The sequence below is a fragment of the Sciurus carolinensis genome, chromosome 12 (genome assembly GCF_902686445.1).
Source record: "Sciurus carolinensis chromosome 12, mSciCar1.2, whole genome shotgun sequence".
Taxonomy (NCBI): domain Eukaryota; kingdom Metazoa; phylum Chordata; class Mammalia; order Rodentia; family Sciuridae; genus Sciurus; species Sciurus carolinensis.
The window spans coordinates 63875794-63899189 of record NC_062224.1 but is presented as its reverse complement, the minus strand read 5'-3'; the positions used below and the strand labels follow the sequence as shown (position 1 = coordinate 63899189).

The following is a 23396-nucleotide window of genomic DNA, read 5'->3' as shown; positions in this document are numbered from 1 at the left end:
ATATGCTGGTGTTCTCCAAATGATCACTTGAGTCTTACAACAGTCCAAGACTGCAGAAGTAACAAAATTTAATTAGGATTAGGCTGATGGTTGCTTCCTTTTAAAAAGTAGAGCTTTCTATTACTATAATTTTTCTCCTTGGGCTACATAACCTGATCTTTCTTGCTTTAGTTGAGTTTGGGACAAAATGTCATAGGAAATCTTATATCATCTCATTAGTACTAACATTCACTCCATATTGTTATCTAGGGCTTAAGAACTGAAACAAAGCAGGAAGAAGGGAGAAACCACTTAACCCTTTCTCCCTCCTCTACAATGATGCAATGCATAAAGAGGTTCCCCATTGCATTACCAGTCTGAAAAAGTTTTTTAGGACCAACCCTTCAGCAAATGCTACCTGTGCCTCAGTCTCAGGTGAAGAGATACCAATTGCAGATTAGTTTAATTCAAGGTAAGGAAATGCAATCACTTCTCATGCTGGGTAAATAGGCTAAGTAGGGTACTAGGGAGGGTTGGGCATTTAAAAATTATGTATTCACTCTATTTCATGTCCTACAGGGCTCTGAGGGGAGTTAGCAGATTAGGTAGCAGCAGTACCAGCTCCAATCCCCAATTCCTTACTTTCCCTCCATTCTTCTGGTTTTAAAGCATGTAAATGCTAACCACTACCATTTTTTCATTGAGAACTTGAGGGATGAGAATTTCTAGTTGAACAGATGTCAACCCAGTTATTCTTTCATGTCCATCCTGATGACTCCGATACATCTGAGGGGTTATGAATCAGGAGGACACTTTGGCTGCATTAGGTAACAACCTGAAACACCTCAGAGCAGCTGTTTTTTGGTAACATAGGAATAAACCTTGGACTTGATTTCAAAGCAGAAGCCAGAAGGAAAGGAAGGCGGAGGACAAGGACTCCTGTGGGAGATTCTTACCAATGAACTCAAAAGCCTCTTCAAAGTACTGCCGCAGGTTCTGCTTGTTGCTGTCAGTGGCCGGCAGCCGCTTGTAGTTGAAGAGGCCTTTCTCGTAGTGGTAGAGGGGAAGGTGAGTGGTGACATTGATGACATAGCCGATGTTCAGCCGCTGCATGGTGTCCAGGTCCTGAGCGTCCTGCTCATTGCCAAGGAACAGGAAGGGCAGGATGGGCGTCAGCTCCGCATTCTCGATGTCAGGGGTGGTGGGGACAGACTGAGGTAGCAAGCTCGAGGCCGCAGACGCACTGCCCCCCACCTCCCGGCACTCTTGGAGCTGGAGGGAGTTGTCACAGAGGTTTTCATGGTTCTGTTTAAAACTACTAAGTCCACCTGGAACACAAATGCAGAAAGCAAGAGAGACTAAGATTTCAAAGCTGCCAAAAAAATGCCAACTTCACAGTAAGAATCAGAGTTCATTGTTGTTTATGTACATGTTTATATAAAGCCAAAACCAAAAATGCAAGTCCATTTGGGGAGCTTCCAGGACCAGCTTCAGAGGGTATCTCTGCATGGAGGACTCTAGAAACATGCTCCTTATACAAAGTGGGGCACATGATTCAGGAGTGAGATTCACGTAGCATCAGGCAATTTCATCAGCTGCAAATGTGATCTGCCTCAAAGAGCCATGAGCCATATGCTCAGTGGCCTACATAGAACCTTGCATGTTGAGAGCAGAGGAAGGCATGGATGGTGTCCTCTGGCTGAGAACTGCTTGTAAACCACACTGCACACATGCCACCTTGCACCTTCATGCTCACCTTACTGTATTGCTCCCAATACAGCGGGTTGGTTACAACAGGGACCATGGCTCTAATCCCAATGCCACACTTTCCTGGCTCTATGACTTGGGCAAGCTCTTCTCTCTCTCTCTGTTACTCTTCTGCTAAGATAAGGGTAATAGCATTATCTCTGAGTGTGACTATGAGTCTAAGAATAAATACATGTAAAGAGTTTAGCACATTGTCAGCCACATACTATTGCCCAGCAAGTGTTAGGTGGAAGCAGCGGAGAAATGCTTGGAAAGGACAAGACAGGGCCATGTGTGCAGGGTTGGGGGTAATCCTTAGGGTCTCATTCTGATATTCTGCCTGTACGTTCCTGACATTTGTCAGCCTTGATTTCGGTAGAAGGGAATTAGAGCAGCCTAATCCCTTACACTTGAGTTTTGAGGGTTTTAGGTACATAAACCCATCAGGAAAACTCTAATGGATCTAATATACTTCAAACGTAAAGCCCTGCTCTGCCTCCAAAAGTTATGGGTCTACCATAAAAAGTTTAAGCTGTATCTGTTTTCCCAGTTTCTAAATGCAAACATTCCCCCACACATTTCACTTATGGAAATGTATCTTAGGAAAGTCATTTAACCAAAGATATGTGAAGACATTCACTATAGCATTATCAGTCTAATGGAAAAGGGAGAGTAAACAACAAAATAAAAATTTAAAAGATAAAATTTATTTTACTCATTCCATGGATTATAATGCATTAGTTAAGTGTATGAACAAATGTTTAGTATTAAATGAAAAAAGTTAATAGTATTTACCAAAAGCTGAAGGACTACAGAGAGAGAGAGAGAGAGAGAGAGAGAGAGAGAGAGAGAGAGAAACACAATTGTTTTTAAGTTAGGAAATGTATGGATTATACTTTATTGTTTAAATTTTCCTTTAATATTTGTTGCATTCAAATGCACACATGGATAAACTCAAAGGATTATTATTGGGTTTAAATTACACAATATACATGTTAGGGCTATGAAATCTAAGTTGACATTACCACTAAATGAGCTCTAACATTCTGATTAGACAAAAATAGATATCCTCTAGCTTTCTCTTTGAAAAGAGGGGAAATTGGAAAACTTCTATTAGCTGAAAACCATCAGTATACAACATTCATTCCCATAGATGTTTTGTGTCTGTCTTAATAGTCCTTGGAGTCAGGCAGAAAGCACAAGTATGAACAGGATATGGTTCTGTTGAAACAACTACAGGAAGTCTATCTGTCCACTAGGTTTCAGACCCTAACATGTGTTCTCCATTTCAAGTTTCATCTGTGGCAACCACAGCGGGAAGTCCAGACCATAGTCTAAAACAAATATCATGTCTATGTACAACCCATGTACACTGAGACAGTTGTGTAAGACAGAGAAATCACATTGTCATCAAGAGATGGTAACAATCCACACAAATTTCAAAGGGGCCATATAATGATCACTTTACTCATCTGAAATAAGTAAAGTCAAAACTTTGTTTTTTGAGAAGAAAAGTGAGTTATTAACTCATTCTAACTGATTTCCACAATTAAACTTTGCCTTTACATAGTTATTTATTAGGCTGTGAAATCATGGATAAAGTTTGAGCCCAAAGAAAATTTTTACAGTACAAAGAAAAAAACACCAGAAAAACTTCATCAATGAATACTTTTAAAAAATGAAATAAAATAAAAACTAGCCATTGTTACTATGATAAGTTCAAAAGGAACTCTAAAGAGTTATTTTAAAATCTGCTCAGCTTTGCCTCCACAAAAATCCAAGTAGACAGTTCCACACTGATTGTATGGTGAGAGCCTAAGCATAATTCATTCTTTTCTTAAGAAAAAGGCAGTTGAGGCATTCTTCCACATACGATGAGAGGAAAGACCAACCCCCAAAAAAAATAATCTTCAAAAGAAGAAGTCTCTAAGCAGTGGGAAAAAAACTTCTCTGTTCTTATTGAGGGTACTCAACTGCAATTTGTATTAAAAGCAGCTAGTTAAAAAATAAAATAAAATAAAAAAATTAAAAAGCATGCCAGAAAACACCCCACACAGAAAAAAAACAGCATACGGCTTTTTAAAATTCTGTCTCTACACCTCCTTTCCCAATGACATCAGCTGGAGGCTCCCCACCTGCCCAGTTGCCATAGCAGTTACACAAAGACATACAATGACATCAGTTGGCATGATATCAGCTCTTTGAGTGCAAACAATACATGAAGAACTACTTTGTTTAAGGCCTTTGGTGCAACTGTGTTCCGGGGAGCCAATGATGTAATGCTAACAGGTGGCATGGCCTTCCATTTGCCTAATGGGGGGAAAAAAACCCATGGGAGAGGGGGATGGAGGGAATTTGAGACAGACACACACAGAATGCTCCAAATCACAGGGTGTGCTCATGTGCAAAATTATGTGTTTTGTATGTATGTTTGAGCCATGTAAGAACTCTGTTCATGAACTATTATAATTCAAACATAGTAGCTAGAGACAAGGACATTCTCAGTGAGGGTCTGAAGAAATAGTCTCCTGTTCATTTCCAGGCTGCTCATCAACTTAAGCGTCAGCTCTCATCTAAGGGTAACACACATCTACGCACTGCCATTAAAAACTCTCTCTGGATGGTGTTTAAAGCAAATGAACCAGTAGTAGTTTGCAGTGGTATATTTTTTCAGAGAGTAAGCTTCAGGAATTTTTTTTTTTTTTGGCGGTGGTAAAGTGGGTGGAATTGGCAGCTGGAGGGGAGGGGGATAAGTAGAACCGACATGGTTTTCTCTTCCAACTACTTTCCACCCACCCTACCCCATCAAACACCACCTGAGGCCATCCTGCCTGATTGCTTAATGAGGAGCTTTAATTATGCTTGTTGTTACTATATGAGAATATTACAAAACGGTAATTAACCAACAATTGAGGTAGAGGCCGTGTGGCATGGCATAAGAGCAGTGTTAGAGGCAGATAGACCCAGACTATAATAGTGATTCTGCTCGGTAGGAGCTATGGGACCTTCAAAGGTCTCACAATCATTTTCTCCCATTAAAGCCTCAGTTTGCTGATCAAGTGGATTTCACATCACAAACCCATAGGGTTGCGATAGAAGAAGTCTATGTAAAGGTTTTGGTATACGAACTGGTGTTTGATAATTAACCTCTTATTCCCCCAGTACCATCGCCCCGGTCGCCCCTGCAATTGATCTGTGCTTGTATGCAGTGATTCAGAACAGGAACACTGAGGTCAGACCACTAGGGTCTGATGGCTAGTCAGACACTAGCTGTGAGATGCTGGGCAGGTTTTTCACCTCTCTCTTCCTCAGTTTACCCATATATACAACAGGGATAATAACAGTGCCTACCTCTTGGTACTTTGTGAGGATTAAACCAGTTAATAAATACAAAATACTTTATAACAATGCCCAGCACACAGGAAGCACTTTCTTTGATACTTTGGGAAACTGTAATCTTAAAGATTTAAAAAATAAAATAATAAAGATCTAGAAAAAAATCAGCTTCATAATGATTCTAAATTATAAGGAAATTATAGAGTTTTTACTTTTAAATTGGTATTTAATAACTAAGAACAAATGCATCAAGTGTTAAAAGTTTGGACAATATAATTTTATCATAAAGAAAACAACAGCTCCCTATCCTTCCTAAACATATACATTCTTTACAATTTATTTGGTCTAACTTTCCCAATAAAGACTACATATCTTTGGATTCCTGGTTTTTCCACAGGAGCACTAAATTTTTAAAATAAAACTCTTCTTCCCTCCCATCCTCCTCCCCCTAATCCCTACCAAACACTAAACCTCCTTGTGCACACAAGAACCTGCAGTCAATAGTGAAAACATTTTTGAGACATGAGCAACCATGCTGAGGGACATTTTCAAATCTTATTTCAAAACTAGGTTCTCTGCCAAAATGAGCACGGTTAGCACATTGATGTCATTTGAATGGTAACAGCAAAGAATATCCAGCACACCTAAAGAAAAATACATATTAATACCACCTGCCTGTTTTGTTTTGTTTTTGCTTTTGTTTTTGTTTTCCAAAGGGAGGTCAGTACAGTGACTGTCCCAGAGAAGCTATTCTAGTTTCAGTGGGAAACCTCTTTGTGGACGCAGTGCAGTTCCCATTGCTATAGTGGCCACGGCAGCCTTAGAAACAGAAGAGACCTCTGTGATGTGATTCAGAAGCCGTGTCGTGCTCTCTGGCTGGGGAGGAGTCAACAAACCCACATCCACATGTAGAATCCATAAACAGAAAGCTCTCACATTCTAAAGATGAACAGTCCTTGTGCACACAAGCTTTTGGTTTGATGCTAAGCTGGGAAGTAGCACCTCCCAGAACTTGAAGGAAAACGTTCTCTGAAGATCGGCAAACAGAACTAGTGTCCAAAGAGAGGGTGTGTATAGTCTAAAATTGGACTTTTGTACGAGTTTGCTGCAAACATATTGATTACTCCTGTTGTGGCCTTGTTTTTCCTACTCAGTTATCAGCCTTTTAAAGTGAAAAAGTACTCTGATGATAATGGAAAAGATCACAGATTAGAGTCAGACTAGTTAGTTAAAATCTTGGTTCCTATTAGTTATTAGCTGTCTTACTTCCTTCAAATTATTGAACATCTCTGAACCTCAGTTTTTTACATGTGTAGTTCATATATAATATTCTCTATCATCTCATAGAATACAACATGGATACAACACTGCATAACGTAAATGGAAAAGATCCTGGAATAACATGGATACGAGTTTGTGGGATGGACTTGAGAACCGTACATAGCACATTGGAGCAGCCTCTTAAGATGCTACCTACATGCAGGAGGATCTTTGTGGAAGAACAAAGCATAGATAATTGTAGCTGATGTAAGGTGTCCAAAGCTGAAACCTTCAAAATGGGGTCAGAATAACTTCATCATTCTCAGGGTAGAATGGCACCCAACTTAACTGGAGAAGTATTTGGAGTAAGAGTAAGATCCATAAAGATTATTTTGACTTCTTCTTTTCTATGAAATTGTCTTCACACTCCACAGGTACAATTGGTATTTCACAGTACCATTGATTCAATTTAACTGATATACCAATTAAATTGTTTTATGATCCTGTCCCCAGGGAACCTAGATTTCTTCCCCAAGGAGGATGAAGAAAGACCGTACTGAAGAGAGAAGAAGGGTGAAGTGGCAGAGTCATTTCAAGAGATGAAAGGTGAGGAACAAAGAGACACATATTCCTATTGCTCAGAGAAGACAGATGCGGGGTCTGGGTCCAGCAGCTCTGCGGGTGGGGCCTATCACAGAGGAGTATTCCCATAGGCTTGCCAGTGACTGCTTTCCTCAGCCAGCATGGCCTGGTTCAGTTGTGAAATGACCAGTGTGTGAAAAGACAAAAGCAAGGAGGTGCCACAAGCTCAAAACCTGTTAAACCACCCCCTCAAAAAAAAAATAATAAAAAAAAACTCAGCATCTTGAATTCAGCTGAGTTCCTCTTGATTAACTGGTTTAGTGTGTACTATTGAGTCTTTTGGGAAGATGTTAGTCCCTCTCTTCCTGGCCTCTCTTCTGGGGTACATGTTATCTACAGGTAGCTTAGGAGTCAACCCAAGAAGGCAGAGACAGCACAGAACATATGGTCTTGGGTTGAGAACAGCAGCATAGTCACAGAGTCACTTTTCAATCGCATCTTCTAGACTAGCTGTCTCAATTACAGAATGGAGAGACTACTCCTCAGGTCTATTATAATAATTTCATGAAATCATGTGTAAACCAGCCATTCTGTTCTCTTTCTGAAAGCACTGAGACCCTATAGCTATTTGGATAATTGTCAGTGGTGTAGCAAAGCCAAGGAGTGCTGAAGGTGGTCAGACTCAGGAAAACTATCCTTAAAGTAGTCAAAGGAGGCTCTGCTTTGGTTAGCCCATAAAGAATGGGCAGATGGTTCAGCAAGTTGGCAAACAGGAGACCACCTGCCAGAGCAGTCTCCAGCAGGAATACAGGCAAGGGAAGGTGAGGCAAAGGCCCTGGGGTCGCCCACTGAAGATCTGCTCCTGCAATGGTAGTCTTCAACCTCGCTCTTGGGCCTAGTTTAGACTCCACAAATACAAGAGGAAGTGGCATGCAGGTCTTGTGGTTAGCGGTCTTCTTTGGAAACCTTATATTTAGTTCTTCATGTACTAAGACCTCAGTAGAATTTGGGGGTGGGGGAGAAGATATCTAGGCTATCAAATAGCAAAAATGCATTGTGGGCAAAGTTGTTGGGATATACATATATATGTATTTTGTGTGTGTGTGTGTGTGTGTGTGTGTGTGTGTGTGTATACACATATATACACATGCATTCCTAAAAGTTTTAAAAATGGAGGTATGAAACATTATGTATATGAAATAGTTGTATAATAAAGTTACATATAAATATTATACATTGCTGTGAACACCTGAACTTATTGAGGAAAGACATACAATTTTTATGTCCACAATTTGTCTCACGGTGACCACTCAAGAAGTTAGCTTCATCAAGTCACCACATACACAGGTAGCCTTGCTCTCCAAGTAAAACTGTGCTAATGAAAACTTGTTCTTTTAAAACTATTTTGCTTTTCATGCACATCCAAATGAATAGCTTTAACAGAACCTACGTCCTTGGAGGGCAGGACCAGTTTTATTTAAGTCCCTTTGACACAGGATCCAGCCATAGTCACATCAGGTGATCTGCTGATATATTAGCAGGAGGATCTATAAGTAAAAGGTATGGAGCTAGGGGGCAATCTCTTTATGGAAATAACTTATGAAAATTTAAAAAACTAAAGTAAAAAGTCATCTCTCATGCCTTCTTTAGTGACAAATGATAGGTAGAAATTACTTCCACAATGTCCCTCATAAAAAAAAAATTGTATTTTCTGATGGACAAAATACAAACATAACAAACAATTTACAGATGCTCACATGAAACAGACATTATTTACATAGTTGCTGTAACTCTGTCATCAAGTTATTCTTATTTCCTTCAATTGATGCGCTATCCCTTCTACCTTAACACTTTGGTCCGCTATGAAATCTAGCTTTCTGGAAATCAGCTAATGCTTGATTATGAATGCATTTACCAAGGACTAAAAACAGTATCTTTTGCTCCTTCTTTATCTGTATATAATTAGCAGTGTGCTTTCTTCTAAATTTTTGGTTCTATATGCTTCTACAACTATTTTCAGTCAATTAACTTGTGGCAGGGGCCCTTGTACTAGAAGGCTTTCTCTTCGATAAAATCTTTGCATTTCCCTGAGTAGAAAATATATTTTTAAAAATTCTTGCCTAAATATTTACCTCCCCCCAAAGTGAACAAAGTCAGAAAAATCCAATGATTCAGGAACTATGATTTATAAAAGTTGAAAATAAAGCTTTCCTTGGAAGTCTTCCAAGATTGACTGACCCTGGAATGTTCTGTCCGTGGTTAAGAGATCCTGCCCTCTGCTCTAAGGCCCTACCTTCCTGAGTTCAGAAGCTGCCTCTGGGCTTCTAACTCCCTCTCTATAGAACTGGTGCCTAAAAAGACTGGGGATTAAACTTCAGCCTACTAAAGTGACATAGTCCTCACAGAAAAAAACAGCATTCCCTTGTCACTACCCCAAGGGAGGTACACTTCTGCTGCCCCCTCCCCACACTTTCTACTTTAAAGCTTTGCGGAGAAACCAGTGTTTGGTAGAGCACAAGTTTAATTTGTGTGTATTTGAATAACACAGGCAGATTGTTTGAGAGGCTACTTCACAAGTATGTAAATACAGCCTGCTTCTTTAAATCTGTTACCTCATTTATTTACATTAGAACAGAAAGCACTGCCAGAAGCAACAGCTGAGGACAGTCATGTAATTTTCCACAAAGACAACAATTAAACAGCTTTGTGTTATTTTAATGAGCAGATGACTTTTATGTGAGCAGGATTCAAAGGGTAAGATCTCAGAGTTCCCAGAGCTTGCAGCCCCCTCCCGCCTGGCAGGAGCCTGTGAGACTGAGGAAGAGCACCCTGTGACCCGATCCACAGGAGCCCCGTGGTCTTTGTCTCCCAATCTGTGTCCCTCAACCTCAAAAACCCATCCAGGGAGATGGGAAGAAGATAAGAGAGTAAGATTCTACCTGGACTATTTTGGGGTGCTTGAATGGTCTATGAATCCACAGATTTGTTTTTAAAACTTGCGGGTGGCTGGGTCAGAGTGGCCGCACGGATCCCCCTCCTGCCACAGGGAGTGAAGGCCAGCCCTGCTCTGCCTCAAAGCTGGCTTCAGTAGGAACCACCTAAGGATGGGGGTGGGCAGAGCTGACTTCTCCTGGTCACTCCTGTCAGCGGGGCAGGGAGATGGCCTTGTGCTCTCCCTTGGGGTCTCATCTGGAGAGAAAAGGTCACAGCAGAATTTCTGGTGGGCCCACTTGTTCCTTTGACTCCCCCATCTCAGCTCCCAGAGGCCAGACAAGGGGAAACACAATGAATGGCCAGAGTGAGACAGTAACCAGAGGACATAAAGTGGGAAACTAAAACCTTTAGGAGGTGGAGGCCTTATGGGAGGAAGTTATGTCACTGGGGTGTGCCCTCAAAGGGGATACTAGAATCTGTCCATTTCTTGTTTCTCTCTTTGCTTCCTGATCACCATAGGGGGAATAGGCCTCCTTTGCCATGTTTTGGCAGACAGGCCCAAAGCAATAGGGACAAATGACCATGCACTTAAATCTCTGAAACCACAAGCCAAAATAAACCTTTTTACTTCTTTCAAGTTGTTTTTCTCAGGTATTTCATCACAGGAACAGAACTAACTTGGTAATTTACATATGCTCCAAAACTTGGGCAGAATTCTTATCCTTTCTTTCGCTGAGTGCATTATTTGTTTCTGCTATAAACTCATGATATCTCCTCAAAATTCCTATGTTGAACTCCTAATCCCCAAAGTGATGATATTTGGAGGTGGGGATCTTAAGGAAGATAGGTTTAGGTGAGGTCATGAGAATGGGTTCCCCAGGACAGATTTAGTGCCTTACAAGAAAGACAACAAAGAAAGATTTGTCTTCCCCTGCCATGTAAAGACACAGTAAGGTCGACTTCAAGCCAAGAAGAGAGCTCCCATAATGACCTAACTATGCTGGAACCAAGACCTCACCATGGTGGGGGTCTTTATCATCTAGAGCTCTGAGAAAACACATTTCTCTTACTTACATTACCCAGTTCATGGTATTTTGCTTTAGAAGCCTGCCACAATTTGGATGTGGTTTGAATGTATTCACCAAAGTCTGATGTGCTAGCTGTTTGCTCCTCAATGTGGTAATGGTGAGAGGGGGTAGAACCCTGAAGAGGTGAGGCCTAGTGAGAGGTAGTTAGGTCACCAGGGTGTTGCCCATGAAAGGGATGAATGTGATTCCTTAAGTATTGTATTTCTTGAGACACCAGTCAGTTCCTGTGACAGTATGTCATTATAAAAGGGCAAGCCTAGTCCCCTAATCTCTCTGGCTTCCTGTCTTGCCAGGTAACCTCTTCTGCCTGTGCTCCCACAGTGACGATGCCATCTACAAAGAAGCCCTCACTAGAAATTGAACAGATGGAGCCACTCCATACTGACTCTTGAAGTGGTGAATTGAATAAACCTCTTTTCTTTATAAAGTGTCTGGTCCCAAGTACTTTGTAATACAAACAAAATTAATTCATACATAGCCCAAGCAGACTAGTACAGTACCACTTTTAATTTCAATTCCCAGCATAGTTTACTTTTAGAAACATAATATCTACTTTTAAAGATCCATACCAAAGCCTGTGGGCTGCCAGGAAATAGGCCCCTGGGAGCCAATGAAAAAAGTCAAGCCAGAAAGGGTCCAAGGAGGTGTTGCCTAATGAACCAACATGACTAGAAGAGGCGAGTCTACAGAGTCTTCCAGAACTTTAGTTCCAAAAGCTGGTGACAAGTACAGAAGTCCACTTCTTTCCCAAAGACACATTATTCCTCATTAGCCATAACCTCATTGTGGATCAGCTGTGGCTCAATTCCTCCCTGCAGCATCCTTCTTCACCCAAGAAAATCTTAGCTATGTATTTGCGAGGCTTCTCTATACCACATCAAAGCCCCACATTCTCCACTCACTGAGTAGCTCCATACTGGGTAATCCATCAAGATGGACTAAAGGAGGAGGAAAAATATCCATGAGATCACACTGCAAGCCTGAAGAGGGAAGAATGTTAACAGGAGCAGGGTGCTGTAAAACACAAAACCATATTTTTCCCAAGAGCTCAACCAGATACTCTGCATTATTGCTTAATTCTCTGAAGAGAGGGAAAACATTCTCTGCTTTTCAGTGCAAAAGAAGTTTAAATAATCAAGCATTGCTAAACAAACAAACAGAGGAAAGCCCAGTAAAGCTATTCATTAAACCAGACCTCAGCACAAAAGGAAGACTGTTGCTTAACAATCCACTCCCCCACGAGGATCGACATTTATCTTAGACCCCAAATTAAACAAATCACAACTTCACAGCAAAAATATGTTTCCCAGTGGGATTTAAGTAAAGTCCAATTAAATAAATCTCTAGAAATGTCAAGAGCAAGCCTCATGGGAGAGCATTCTTCTACTGTGAAACATTCCCATTGGAAATTGTATTCACAAAAGGTCATCTAGAAACAACCATGACAAGAGGTGGAGGGACAAGGGACAGGACACATGACAAAGTTATACAAGTGAATCCTGGGTTGGGTTCCATCACTAATATCAATATGGAAATGCCCAAACTCCTCATAAGCCTCTTAGCTGACTTTGAATGAACTGCATCCCCCTCCACCCATCCAAACAAAGAGTTTTTACAACTATGTAACTTTGCATGATCTGGAGGTCGAAGGGCAGTAGCTGGGGGAATTCAGGAAGTGGTAAGAGAAAGAATCAAATATCAGTATCAAAATTTGAACTGTTTTCCCGAACTAATGTTTTCAGTTCGTGAAATGGATAGCACCAACTTCCTCAAGCTACCAAGCTGAATTCTATATTTGGCAAGAATACTAAGCAAGGCTGAACATGACTGATCAAACGCCAGAAAGAGAAGGCATGAGCTGTCCTTCCTTGCACACGAAACCAGCCAGTCAGCCACATCCAGCAGTCAGATCATGAGGGTTAAGCTTGGAAAGACCCTCTTGAAGTCAAGTAGGGTCCCTGCACACTAAGAGAGACATAGACAAGGTATATCAGGTCAAAAGCCAGCATGTCCCTGGCATGAGTGGACCACCTTCCGAGATTAGAGGGAAATAAAACAAGCAAAATGACTACTTAGTGCTGAAGAGAATCAATAAGGGCTTGAAAATAAACGGAGGGCCATCCAAATCATAAGAAGTTCAGCCTGGGACACTTAGAATGGAGAACTGACCTTGGATACACCCCATAGCCAACACTGTCATGCTTCCCAGGAACATCCCCTTGAAGCCATGCCTAACACTGCACGGGGTGACAAGGTGCCCTGAAAGAAGGACTCAGAAGGCAGCCCTTCCTTCCTCTCTGAAGTGATGGTACTAGCTCTGGGACACTTACTGTCACCTCTATAAAGTCAGCACTTGGGGCAATTTTTAAGTTTCTTCCACTCCCAGCATTAAGTTCAGCACAACTTAGCTCATCAGATACAGGTGAACTGATGGCAAGGAGATCAGTTGTACGCAGGTGCGTGAGGCCTGCATGATCAGCTTCCTGTTTCAGGGCTTTGCATTCCCTGATCCCTCTTCCTGGAACTCTTCTCCAGAAGTTCCTTACCAGGGTATCGTGATAAGAAATAAACATTTGCTCTCTGGGAATTCCAGGCACAGAGCTCCTAGGACCTTTGAAATCTCCAAAGTGATAAGAGTGTCTTTTATATGCTAATGAGATGGCTGGTGACTGGCAGCCCCTAGAGAGCCTCAGGATGGGTGTGGTCACCAGCAAGACACAGGGTAGAGACTTTCACCCCTGCCTGCAAACTTGGGCTGTAGGAAGAGTTGACCACCTACAGTTAATAATCTCACCACCTACAGCCAACAATCTAATCTAATCATGCCTAATCAAAACTCAAGAGTTTGGAAAGTTTCCCAATTGCTAAGCTTGTGGAGATGCCTGGAGGACATGGAAACTCTACACCCCTTCCCTATAGCTTTCCTTATACAGTTCTGCCATCTGGCTATTTATCTACATCCTTCATAATAAACAGTAACATGTAAGTAAAGCATTTCCCTGAGTCCTGTGAGCTGTCCTAGTCAATTAACCAAATCCAAGGAGGGTGTTAGAAGAACCTTGATTTATAGCAGGTTTGTCAGAAGCACTGGTCACAACCTGGAGCTTATGACTGGCATATGAATGGGGGACGTCTTGCATGACTGAGCCCTCAACCTGAGGGGGTTAGGGTGTTAGAATTGAGTACATTTCAGGATATTCCATTGGTATCAGCTGGAGAACTATTAGTAAGTAGAGGGGGAAAAAAAAAAACACTAAACATTCTGCGTTGTGAGGTTATTAGTCTGTTTTCTGTTACTATAACAAAATAGCCAAAGACTGAGTACTTACAAAGAAAAGAAGGTCATTAGCTCATAAGCTGAATGTTCATATAACACGATATGGGTTCGGTGAGTGACTCAGTAGCTGTGGCACATTGTAGCAGATGACATCACCACGAGGAGAAGAACAGATCACATGGCAAGATAGAAGTCAGGGCAAGGGCAAGGGCAAGGACAAGGGCAACGGCAAGGTTTGCTCTTTCTATAACAACCCTCTCTTGAGAACTGAGAATCCCAAGAGAATGACCTCAACCCCTTCCTAGAGCAGCAATTCCACCTGACCTCTCAGTAGGCCCCACCTCTTAAAGGCATACCACCACCCAACACTGTCCAAGTAGAGACAAAGTCTCCAACACATGGATCCTTGGAGGCCACACTGAAACTAATCTGCACCAGAGCAGAGTACATATTTGGAGAAAGTGTTTCCTTTTAGACCTGCATAGCTGACGCTAACTGACCTGTGACCAAATGTGTGGTCTTCTCAGAGGCTCCTCCCTGACTTTTCAATTTACAACTGCTCACCTGGTTCTCTTTCATCACATCATGAAGTTCTGAAGTTTTATGAGCCTCAGATCACTTATCACTATCTGAAATTATTTCACATTTGTTTTCTGTCATTATTAAACTGTGGACCCCAACAAAGTCAAGATGCTGTTTGTCTTAGTGTAACCATTCTGTGCACTGGCTGTCTCCACGACTTTCCAGGACGACCTTGTAAAGTTGCTTAACCTCTTCTACCCTAGTTTCTTTATTGCAAAACGGAGCTAACAATAGTGCCAACTATTAGCTACTGCAAGAATTAAATGAGCCACTACATGGTAATTATTCACAGAAATTGTTGAGCATCTGATTTGTATAGTAAGTGCTCATTAAATATTTTTAGATTAAATGAACACTAGAATAAGATGGAAAGAACCATTAATTATGTGCTATTCAGCATTGGGCTAGGGATATGAGAGATTTTTAATACTCCTGAAGGAAAAACTCTAATAGGAAAAAGGAGAGAAGATAAAGAAACATTAGAGGAAATTTCACAAAAGGACGGGTGAAAGAAATGTTTTCAGAATACCCTGAATATTGACCTGAATGACATCATGTAGCCGTGACTCATGCAAGCAGGTGCAGGACAGCCAGGTGAATCCGCACAAGGACTTAGAAATCCTGACTTTTCCCAGGCTGGGAAGGAGGCTGATGAGAGTCATGCAGAAGAGGCAAACTGCAGGAGTACCAGACCTTCAATGTGACAAATGGGCACCCTGGAGAGGCTGAGATTCAACACCAATCACACTTGGTGGCCTCTAACCCTCTCTCTCCTCTCCTTGCCTCCCCCTTAGGCCATTCAATATGAGTGCTGATGGGCAATGATGGAAGGGAAGCATCATGAGACAGACAAGATGACACATGACCTGTCTGATGTCACTGAACAGGGGAGGGATGCTCAGTTCAGTTCAACACACAATTAAGTACTTTCTGTAAGCTGGGGACGCCAAGCTCAGTACTAGGCATGTGAAACTGATGAGGACATGGGTGGCTTCCCACTTAAACATGGTCAGCAGTGACAAGATTCAGCCAGTCCTGCCGACGCTGCTTCTCCTGCCTCCTTTTGAAATGGAAACAATACAGGATCTATTATCAGAAATTCCGGGTTCCTCTTATCCCTCTTATCAACTGTGTACTTTTGAGCAGTTAAGTTACCTAAGCTTGTGGTCATATTAAATCACACGATCATATCATACGAGCGCTTCTTCAAATAGAGGACTTTCCTCTTTGGAATAAAGAGCTGTTTCAGCCCTAGTTCCCTTGCAGGGCTGTAGCACTTTCTGGTGCTCTTGAAAGGTGAAAAGGAGCCTGGAAGCCTCGCCTGGAAGGAATGGCTGACGTGCTGAATGTGCTCTACTCCTCCCATTGGGAGCTCATGACACTCCTATTGTCACTGAGAGTGGCAGGGAGAGCCACCTGACAGTTATCTGGCTGAACAATCCCCACCCTTAAAACTGAACCCCTCTGATCAGCAAGGCTGGCCAGGTGGCGGTGTGCACACAGCCCAAGGCCAGCTTGAGTAAGAAAGAAATCAAGCCAGCATGGGTGTTCAAAGCCTTTTTTTTTTTTTTTTTTTTTGCTTCATTCTGGTTTTCATGGATGCAGGAAACTTCCCTACCAATAACTAGAGTTTGTGTTTGTCTTCTTAGAAATCTGCCTTCCAGGGTGGCTCCCTAAGGTACTCATAGGAGTCAACTTTTCAGAACCTGGTGACCTAAGAGAGTTTTGCAAGACAAAGGCTGGGCCTGTGCGTGAATAGAAAAGTGACAGTTAGCAGGACCACAGATGAGAGACAGTGTCTATTTTAAGCAAAGAAGGAGGAACTAAACAAAGAAAAAAAAAAAAAAAAAGAGGGGGTTCATGGCTAAAATTTCCAAACAAAAGTAAATAATGAAAAGGCAACATTTGATTTGAATGCCTTGTTTATAAGGTATAATCGAGCATACCACAGAATGTTTCCTGACAATGTAAAAGATTGAACAACAAAGTCCAAAAACTTATTATTGTTACCCTATAGTAGTCTCCCTAAGGAACTCAATCCTAATATCAATATTTAAGAGCCCCTGGTATCAAAGGGATGCCAACATGCATCTGTAGCTACATCACCGCCACATCTGGGATGCCATCTTGGAGGTGGAATAGCTGAAGGGTTCCGGGCATGGAGATGCCATAGGTCTGCCAGCCTCCAGGCTGAGCCTAGTAGTCAAAAGGAGTTGATCAAAGATTGAGTCACTGTACAAGTCCAGCATGCGACTGACCACTGTCGTTAAGGACATTGGGTTAGAGAGACAGGTAAGTTAGATCGCAGCACTTGGCTCCATCGACATACATCCAGTTGAAAGGCAGTCGGTTCTTGCAGTGCTGACACTAGCTAACCTCAGAGCAGACGAGTTAAGGCCCAGTCTCCAACATCCTCCAGACACCAGCCACAAGCTCAGGGGTTCCCAGGCCACTCACAATTCTGACTAACTGCTTTATAAATTCTATGGTTGCCACAACCCCTCAGGTTCTAAAATTCACTAGAATGATTCACAGAATTCAGGAAAGCACTATACTTATGATTGCAGTTCTTTTATAATGGTTGCAAATCAGGAATAGCCAAATGAAGGCACACACAGGGAAAGGTCTAGAAGGGTCCTGAACATGGAACTTCTGTGGCCTGTCCTGTGAAATCAGGACACATCATCCTGCTGGCACATCAACGTGTTCAGCAGCTAGGAAGCTTAACTGAGCTTTGTGACCAGACTTGGTGTTAGGATTTCATGACTTAGGTTAAATTGATTAATCAGAGACCTTGTAATTGAATTTAATCCTCAGTCCAGCTTCCTCTTCCAAAGAGGATGAACGAATGCAAAGCTCCAACACTCTGATCACATGGCTGGTATTTCTGATGACCAACTCTTATCCTGAGTCATCTCATTAACTCAGGTGTGATCTCAGGGGCCCTTCATGAGTAACAAGGACACTCCTATTCTTCTGGAAATTCCAAGGAATTAGAAGTTATCTCTACTAATCAAGGACAAGAGTGAGACAAATTTTGTTATACAATTCCGCAGTGATGAAGAGAATAGGCTCTAAAATCACACAGGTCTCAGCCTGACTTTCTGCTGTGTGACTTCGGGCAATTTACCTCACCTCTCTCAGCCTGTTTTCTCATGTATAAAATGGGGATCTAATTCTATTATCACTATATAAATATCAGCACTATTTGACAGAAATGCAATGCAAAGGTTTTCTTTCTAGTTGCTACACTCAAGAAAGTAAAAAGAAACAGGTAAAATTAACATTTATAATATATTTAACTGAACATGTACAAAATATTACCATTGCAACATGTGATCAGTATTAAAATGATTACTAGTGAAATATTTTACATTGTTTTTCTTTAACATATTCTTTGCAACCCAGTATGATTTTTACACATAGAACACATCTCTGTTTTACCAGCCCTATTTAGAGTGGTCAATACTCACATGAGGCTCTTGGCGACAGCACACATAAGAGATAATAATAGAGTTGCTATTGCAATTAAATGAGTTACTGCTGAGTGCCATAACCATCCCCATTCTACAAATGTTAACTGAGTATGTGCTTGTGTATGTGTGTGTGTGCATGCACACACATGCAGAGGTAGACCAATGACAAAAATTTAAGACACTAGAAACCACACTGTCCTAGGAAGTCAGTCATCTCCCACAGACATCAAAGAGCCCCTCTTTCCCTAGGAAAAGCAGTCCGTGAACTTGGAGGAGAGAGGCTCTCTGATGGATCATCCACAGCAAGCTCTTCTATTCCCATATTCTCCTATCTCCCCAGCACACATTTTAATACCAGCAAAATCAAGTAGCCTTGGACAGTAGCTTCCCATGGGCAAAGATACTCCAAAGAGCAAGATGCAGCCAGAGGAGAAAGTCTCCAGGAACTCTGACCAGCTGGAGTGGGGAGGAGGAAAAGCTGCAGGGGAAGAGTCTCAGCTCACTGAGTGGGGAAGCAGTGTTCCCAACCCTCTGAGGCCATTTCTCAGAGCCACTATCCAGTCACCCCACTCCAGTCCCTGGAAAAAGCTCTGCGTTGTGAATCCAGAATAATGTTGCTAGTAGGAGAGAAGCATAAAGGTAATTATTTAGGTAGCTTTGTAGCATCTGATTCTCGGGCCGCAAAGCATTTTCTAATTAAAAAAAATAAAAGATAAATATTAAATATTATATTAATATATTTAATATGAATGCTCACACAGTCCCACATTCAGCTTCTCCTGATCTTTGTCAGAGAAAGCTGCCAGACAACATCACTCCTGCATTATTTGGTTTCTTGGATTCTCACTGGAATGGAGTGGGCCTTTCTTCAAGGTAGGAATGAAGAGATTCACCTAACAGGGGCAGATGAATGCATTCTTACATGATACGCAAAATTAATTATAATAAATTCAATCCAATTCACGTACTTGATCAAGGAAGACATGTTAATCATCTGTCAGAGAATTACCTCCCACTTAAAGAGCATTTTACCTCAATTTTGCAAAAAAGAACTAATCGGGATTTCTTTCTCTTCTGCCTATGTTTGCTTAAGGACTCAGGAGACCAGCAGTGCGCTAAAACCCCAGGGCTTAAAAAGGAGGCCACAGGGGAAACAAACACATGCTCAACATCTCACAAAAAGTCTCTTAAGCCAGCCATGGTGGAGCACTGTGACTTAGTTTGAGACAGGAGCATCGAAGTTCAAGGTCAGTCTCAACAATTTGGTAAAACCCTGTCTCAAAATAAAACTAAAAAGGGCTGGGGATGGAACTCAGTGGTAATACACTCCTGGGTTCAATCTCCAGCACAGGAAAAAAAAAAAAAATGTCCAACTCTTTCTGCTTTTATTGTCCCTTTAAAGTGTTTTATCAACACTGTAAAACTAGGAGTGACTCATATTTATGAAACAAGGAACTGTTTTGGCCCTGCCAGATCATTCACTTCCACAATAACTTCTGGGTTTTCATAGCACTGAGTGGCGCCTCTAAACCTACTCACTCTGCCCACCAAAGGAGAAGTCCAAGATTCACAGCACATATCTCAGAGTTTGAGTAGCATACAAACACAGGATTTGTACAAAGATCTGAGATCAAGGATAAAGACTTCCTGTAAAACTAACAACTTTGATAGGCAGCTGGCTCTTGTGTTTTGGCGGGGGGTTGCGGGGGGGGACAAGAATGAAAAATTGAAAGTAAATTAGGGGAGTAAAAAAAGATAAACCCAAGTTGGCTGGCAGAGAGAGCATCCAATCTACTAAATGGGGGTAGGCTGGGGGAGAAGGTTCCAAACAAAGGTTTCCCTCTAGAAGTTTCTATTAATGAAAAATGTGGAAACAACCTTAATTTCCATTAACTGGCAAATTGGTTAAGTAGCATGTGGTAATAAGACAGATTATGGCATTAAAGAAGAACATCTATGACGACAATACAGGAAGCAAAAGTGCATGCAATATAAAGTGAAATGAATTTCAGTTTCTATATGAGAAACTCTGTGAAACATGCACTTATATGGGTAAAGAATGAAGAGAATATGTAAAAACGAAACTAGGTCAGTCAGGACAGGATTAGTATTTTTTTCCTTTTAAAATTTTCTTAATATTTCAACTATGAGCATACATGAAAGGTGCTTGCTAAGATTAAATTTTATAAGATGTAAAATTTAAGATGTTTACATGTAAACAGTATGTAATTTTTCAATTTGGCACCAATTCAGAAAAATTTTAAAAAAACTATGTAGTCCATCTATCCACCTCACTATAAATACCAAGGTTTTTTTTTTCAAACCTTTAAACAAAATGATCTACTAACCATCAAAAAGTTTTTTCCTATAATGCACTAGGGGTAATATCGAATCATTTTATGAAATCATATCTCCCAAATGTCCCTTGGGTAAAAGTGAATTGTTATTAGTAGTATTTAATTTTATAATTATAGTAAATTTTTAATAAATGCTAGCTATTATGTGTCAGTCATTGCTTAAAGCATTTGTACATATATTATCTAATTTACTCTTCCATTCATCCCAAGGAAAACATCTTATTAGTCTCCCCATTTATAGACAAGATAACTGAGTCATGGAAAAGTTAATAATTTGTCCAAGGTCATCATTATGTAAGTGGCAAAGTCGGAATTCAAACTTAGAAATCCGCTTCAGAATCTGTGCTCTTAACCTCCAAACCACACTTCCTCTGCAGGAAAACACATTCTTAGTAGGAAGGTTGACTACAAATGTAGGGGCATCATGGGCTTATTTAATGAGAAGTCAATTAATAAGCTCATAAGAAAGTTCTACAAAGGAACTGTGAACTGGCTAAACATGTGGGCCCATGAGACTTGCTTACTGAATACCAACTCAGATACAAACCAAAGGACTGCATGCCTCCTGGGCTTAAAAAATAATTCTGAATTGAGAGCTAAGAACCATGAATCCTGTGAAAATCTCTGTTACCAGCTACTTACAATCTTGGGTTAATGATCAGTTTACATATCTGTAAAATGGGTGAGGTGGCCTGAATGTTTAATAAGGTCTCCAGGAAAAACATTTTTTTTTTTAAATTCAACATAGAGGAGTGAATGCCTGTCTTTAAGGGACTTTATCAATATTGTTTTTGAAGACCTCTGAAGTTGTCCTGGAGTCTCTATGGTTCAGAAAATTCACCTTGCTTTATTAATGTGAGAATTTATCAATTAAGTTAATATCTTGAATTTATTAAAACCTTTCTTAAAATGGATTACTTTCATTTTTAAATAAGAATGCTCCTATCGGTAGATTTTCTTCCCCACTCACTAATTCCATCGTCTTGATCATTCACACCCAGCCCTCTCACCCTTCCTCTGAGGACTTGGGATGTCTGGGATGACGTGACTTTATAGTTGGCAGCTGAGAGGACAGACACATGTGTCCAGCCATGAATATGGATGCTCTCCTAAGAGAGAATTCTGAGGGGAAAAAAAAAAAAAAAATCTGCTTCCAACACAGGACTCCACAGCATTTGGCCTGCTATTCTTCAAAAGTGTTCCTTATGCTTATTCCCAGGGTCTGTCACTGCCTCAAACCCAGGTCCCCCAAGCTGTGTTGGTGGCCTTAGACTGCAGAAGGGAAGAACAGAGTTGATAAAGGTGAGGAAGGGAGAAACGAAAAACATTAATCATTTGATAGGATCTCTGTTCACTTATCCCAGAGAATTCACTTTCCCAAAGGCTAATGAAAACCTACCAGAGATTCTTCAAATACAATCTGTACTTTATCATCTACACTAATAGAAAGAAGAGAGAATGAATACAAAGCACAGTTGATCAAACAAATACCTTTGGGCATTAGGGTCTTTGGGATAGAGTGACATGGGCCCATTACATATTCCTTCTTACTCACTGTTCCTAACTTTGGACCTCTCTTTCTTCTGATTTATTTATTTCCCACTCTAGAAAGTAAGTGAATATATTAATACATGCAGAGAAAGGAAACATCATCCTTCCATCCACAGGCTCTTAGAAGAATGTATTCTAAGGTTCTAGGCATTAAAAATGGACCAAGCAAAAGTACAAACATGCTGTGCCCAGGTTCAACCATGTACCTGGTGAATGATCTTGGACAAGTGCCTGCAAGACAGACCAGGAAGGGTCCTGATTCCCCCATCCAATGCAAGCTGCTTTCTAAAAATCGTTTCCATTAATGACCAGGTTCAGGAATTGCTGACTCCTCCCCCAGGCAACCCCCACAGTGCAATATGCCTGAATTTGACCAATATGTGACCTTCCTGGAGTGACTGTAGTGATCACCTTCACCCTCTTGTGAGCCAGCTAAGAGGGATCCAATGCACATGCACAGATCACCTGGTCAAGTGCAAACCCCAATGTCAGGAGCAAAACCTGACAAGATGAAATAGAAATCCTGAGATCCTGTGCGACAGTTGAATGTGCCTGCGTGAACCTGCCTTTTTTGTGCTTTGATCCTCCTAACCTCTGGAACAGTTAACCAGTGCACTGTCTCCCGTGCGCCTGAGCATTAAAACCATTAAAGCCTCATTTGGATAATACTGCTTGCCTCTTTGTGATTTCTATCCCAACTTCCGTCAAAGAACCCTTGGATGAGCTGGCAACACAGAGGTGGTAACATCAAAAAGATGTTTGCTTTTTTGTGATTTTTATCCTGAACTGAAGGATGGCAGGGGGTCCTCATGCTAATTGGTAATGCACGAACCTCTGAGTCTCAGACATTCATATACAACTGCTGTTATAAGAGATGATGCTCACAGCAGAGTCTGGTATATAAGAAACACTCCATAAATGTCACAAATAACCATTGTAATTTTCAAAAGTTTCTTTGATTGATTTCTTACTCCTTTAAAATCTCTGCCGTGATCAAAATTTAGAGTTTCCAAAGGCTAGGATATTACTTGGGGCAAAATGACCAGAAAGCCAGCTCTACCCTAAGGACAGAGTAGCAGTGGGATTTTTACTTGAGGATATTCAAGAAAATGGGAGAAGGATGATGGCATTAGACTTAACCTACCTTACGAATTAAGCATAGCTAAAGCAACTACCAAGAATGAGAAAGAGCTCAGTTAATAAATAGACATGTGGCCAGCCTGAAAAC

General features: G+C 41.1%; 1 protein-coding gene across 1 annotated transcript in view; it reads right to left on the bottom strand.

Moving 5' to 3' along the window:
• Dusp10 (dual specificity phosphatase 10) overlaps nucleotides 1–23396 on the bottom strand; it is a 39292-nt gene that overhangs the window by 3422 nt on the left and 12474 nt on the right. Inside the window, 1 exon segment of the mRNA XM_047521476.1 lies at nucleotides 936–1307. Within this exon segment, the coding sequence (XP_047377432.1) occupies nucleotides 936–1307 (372 nt within the window).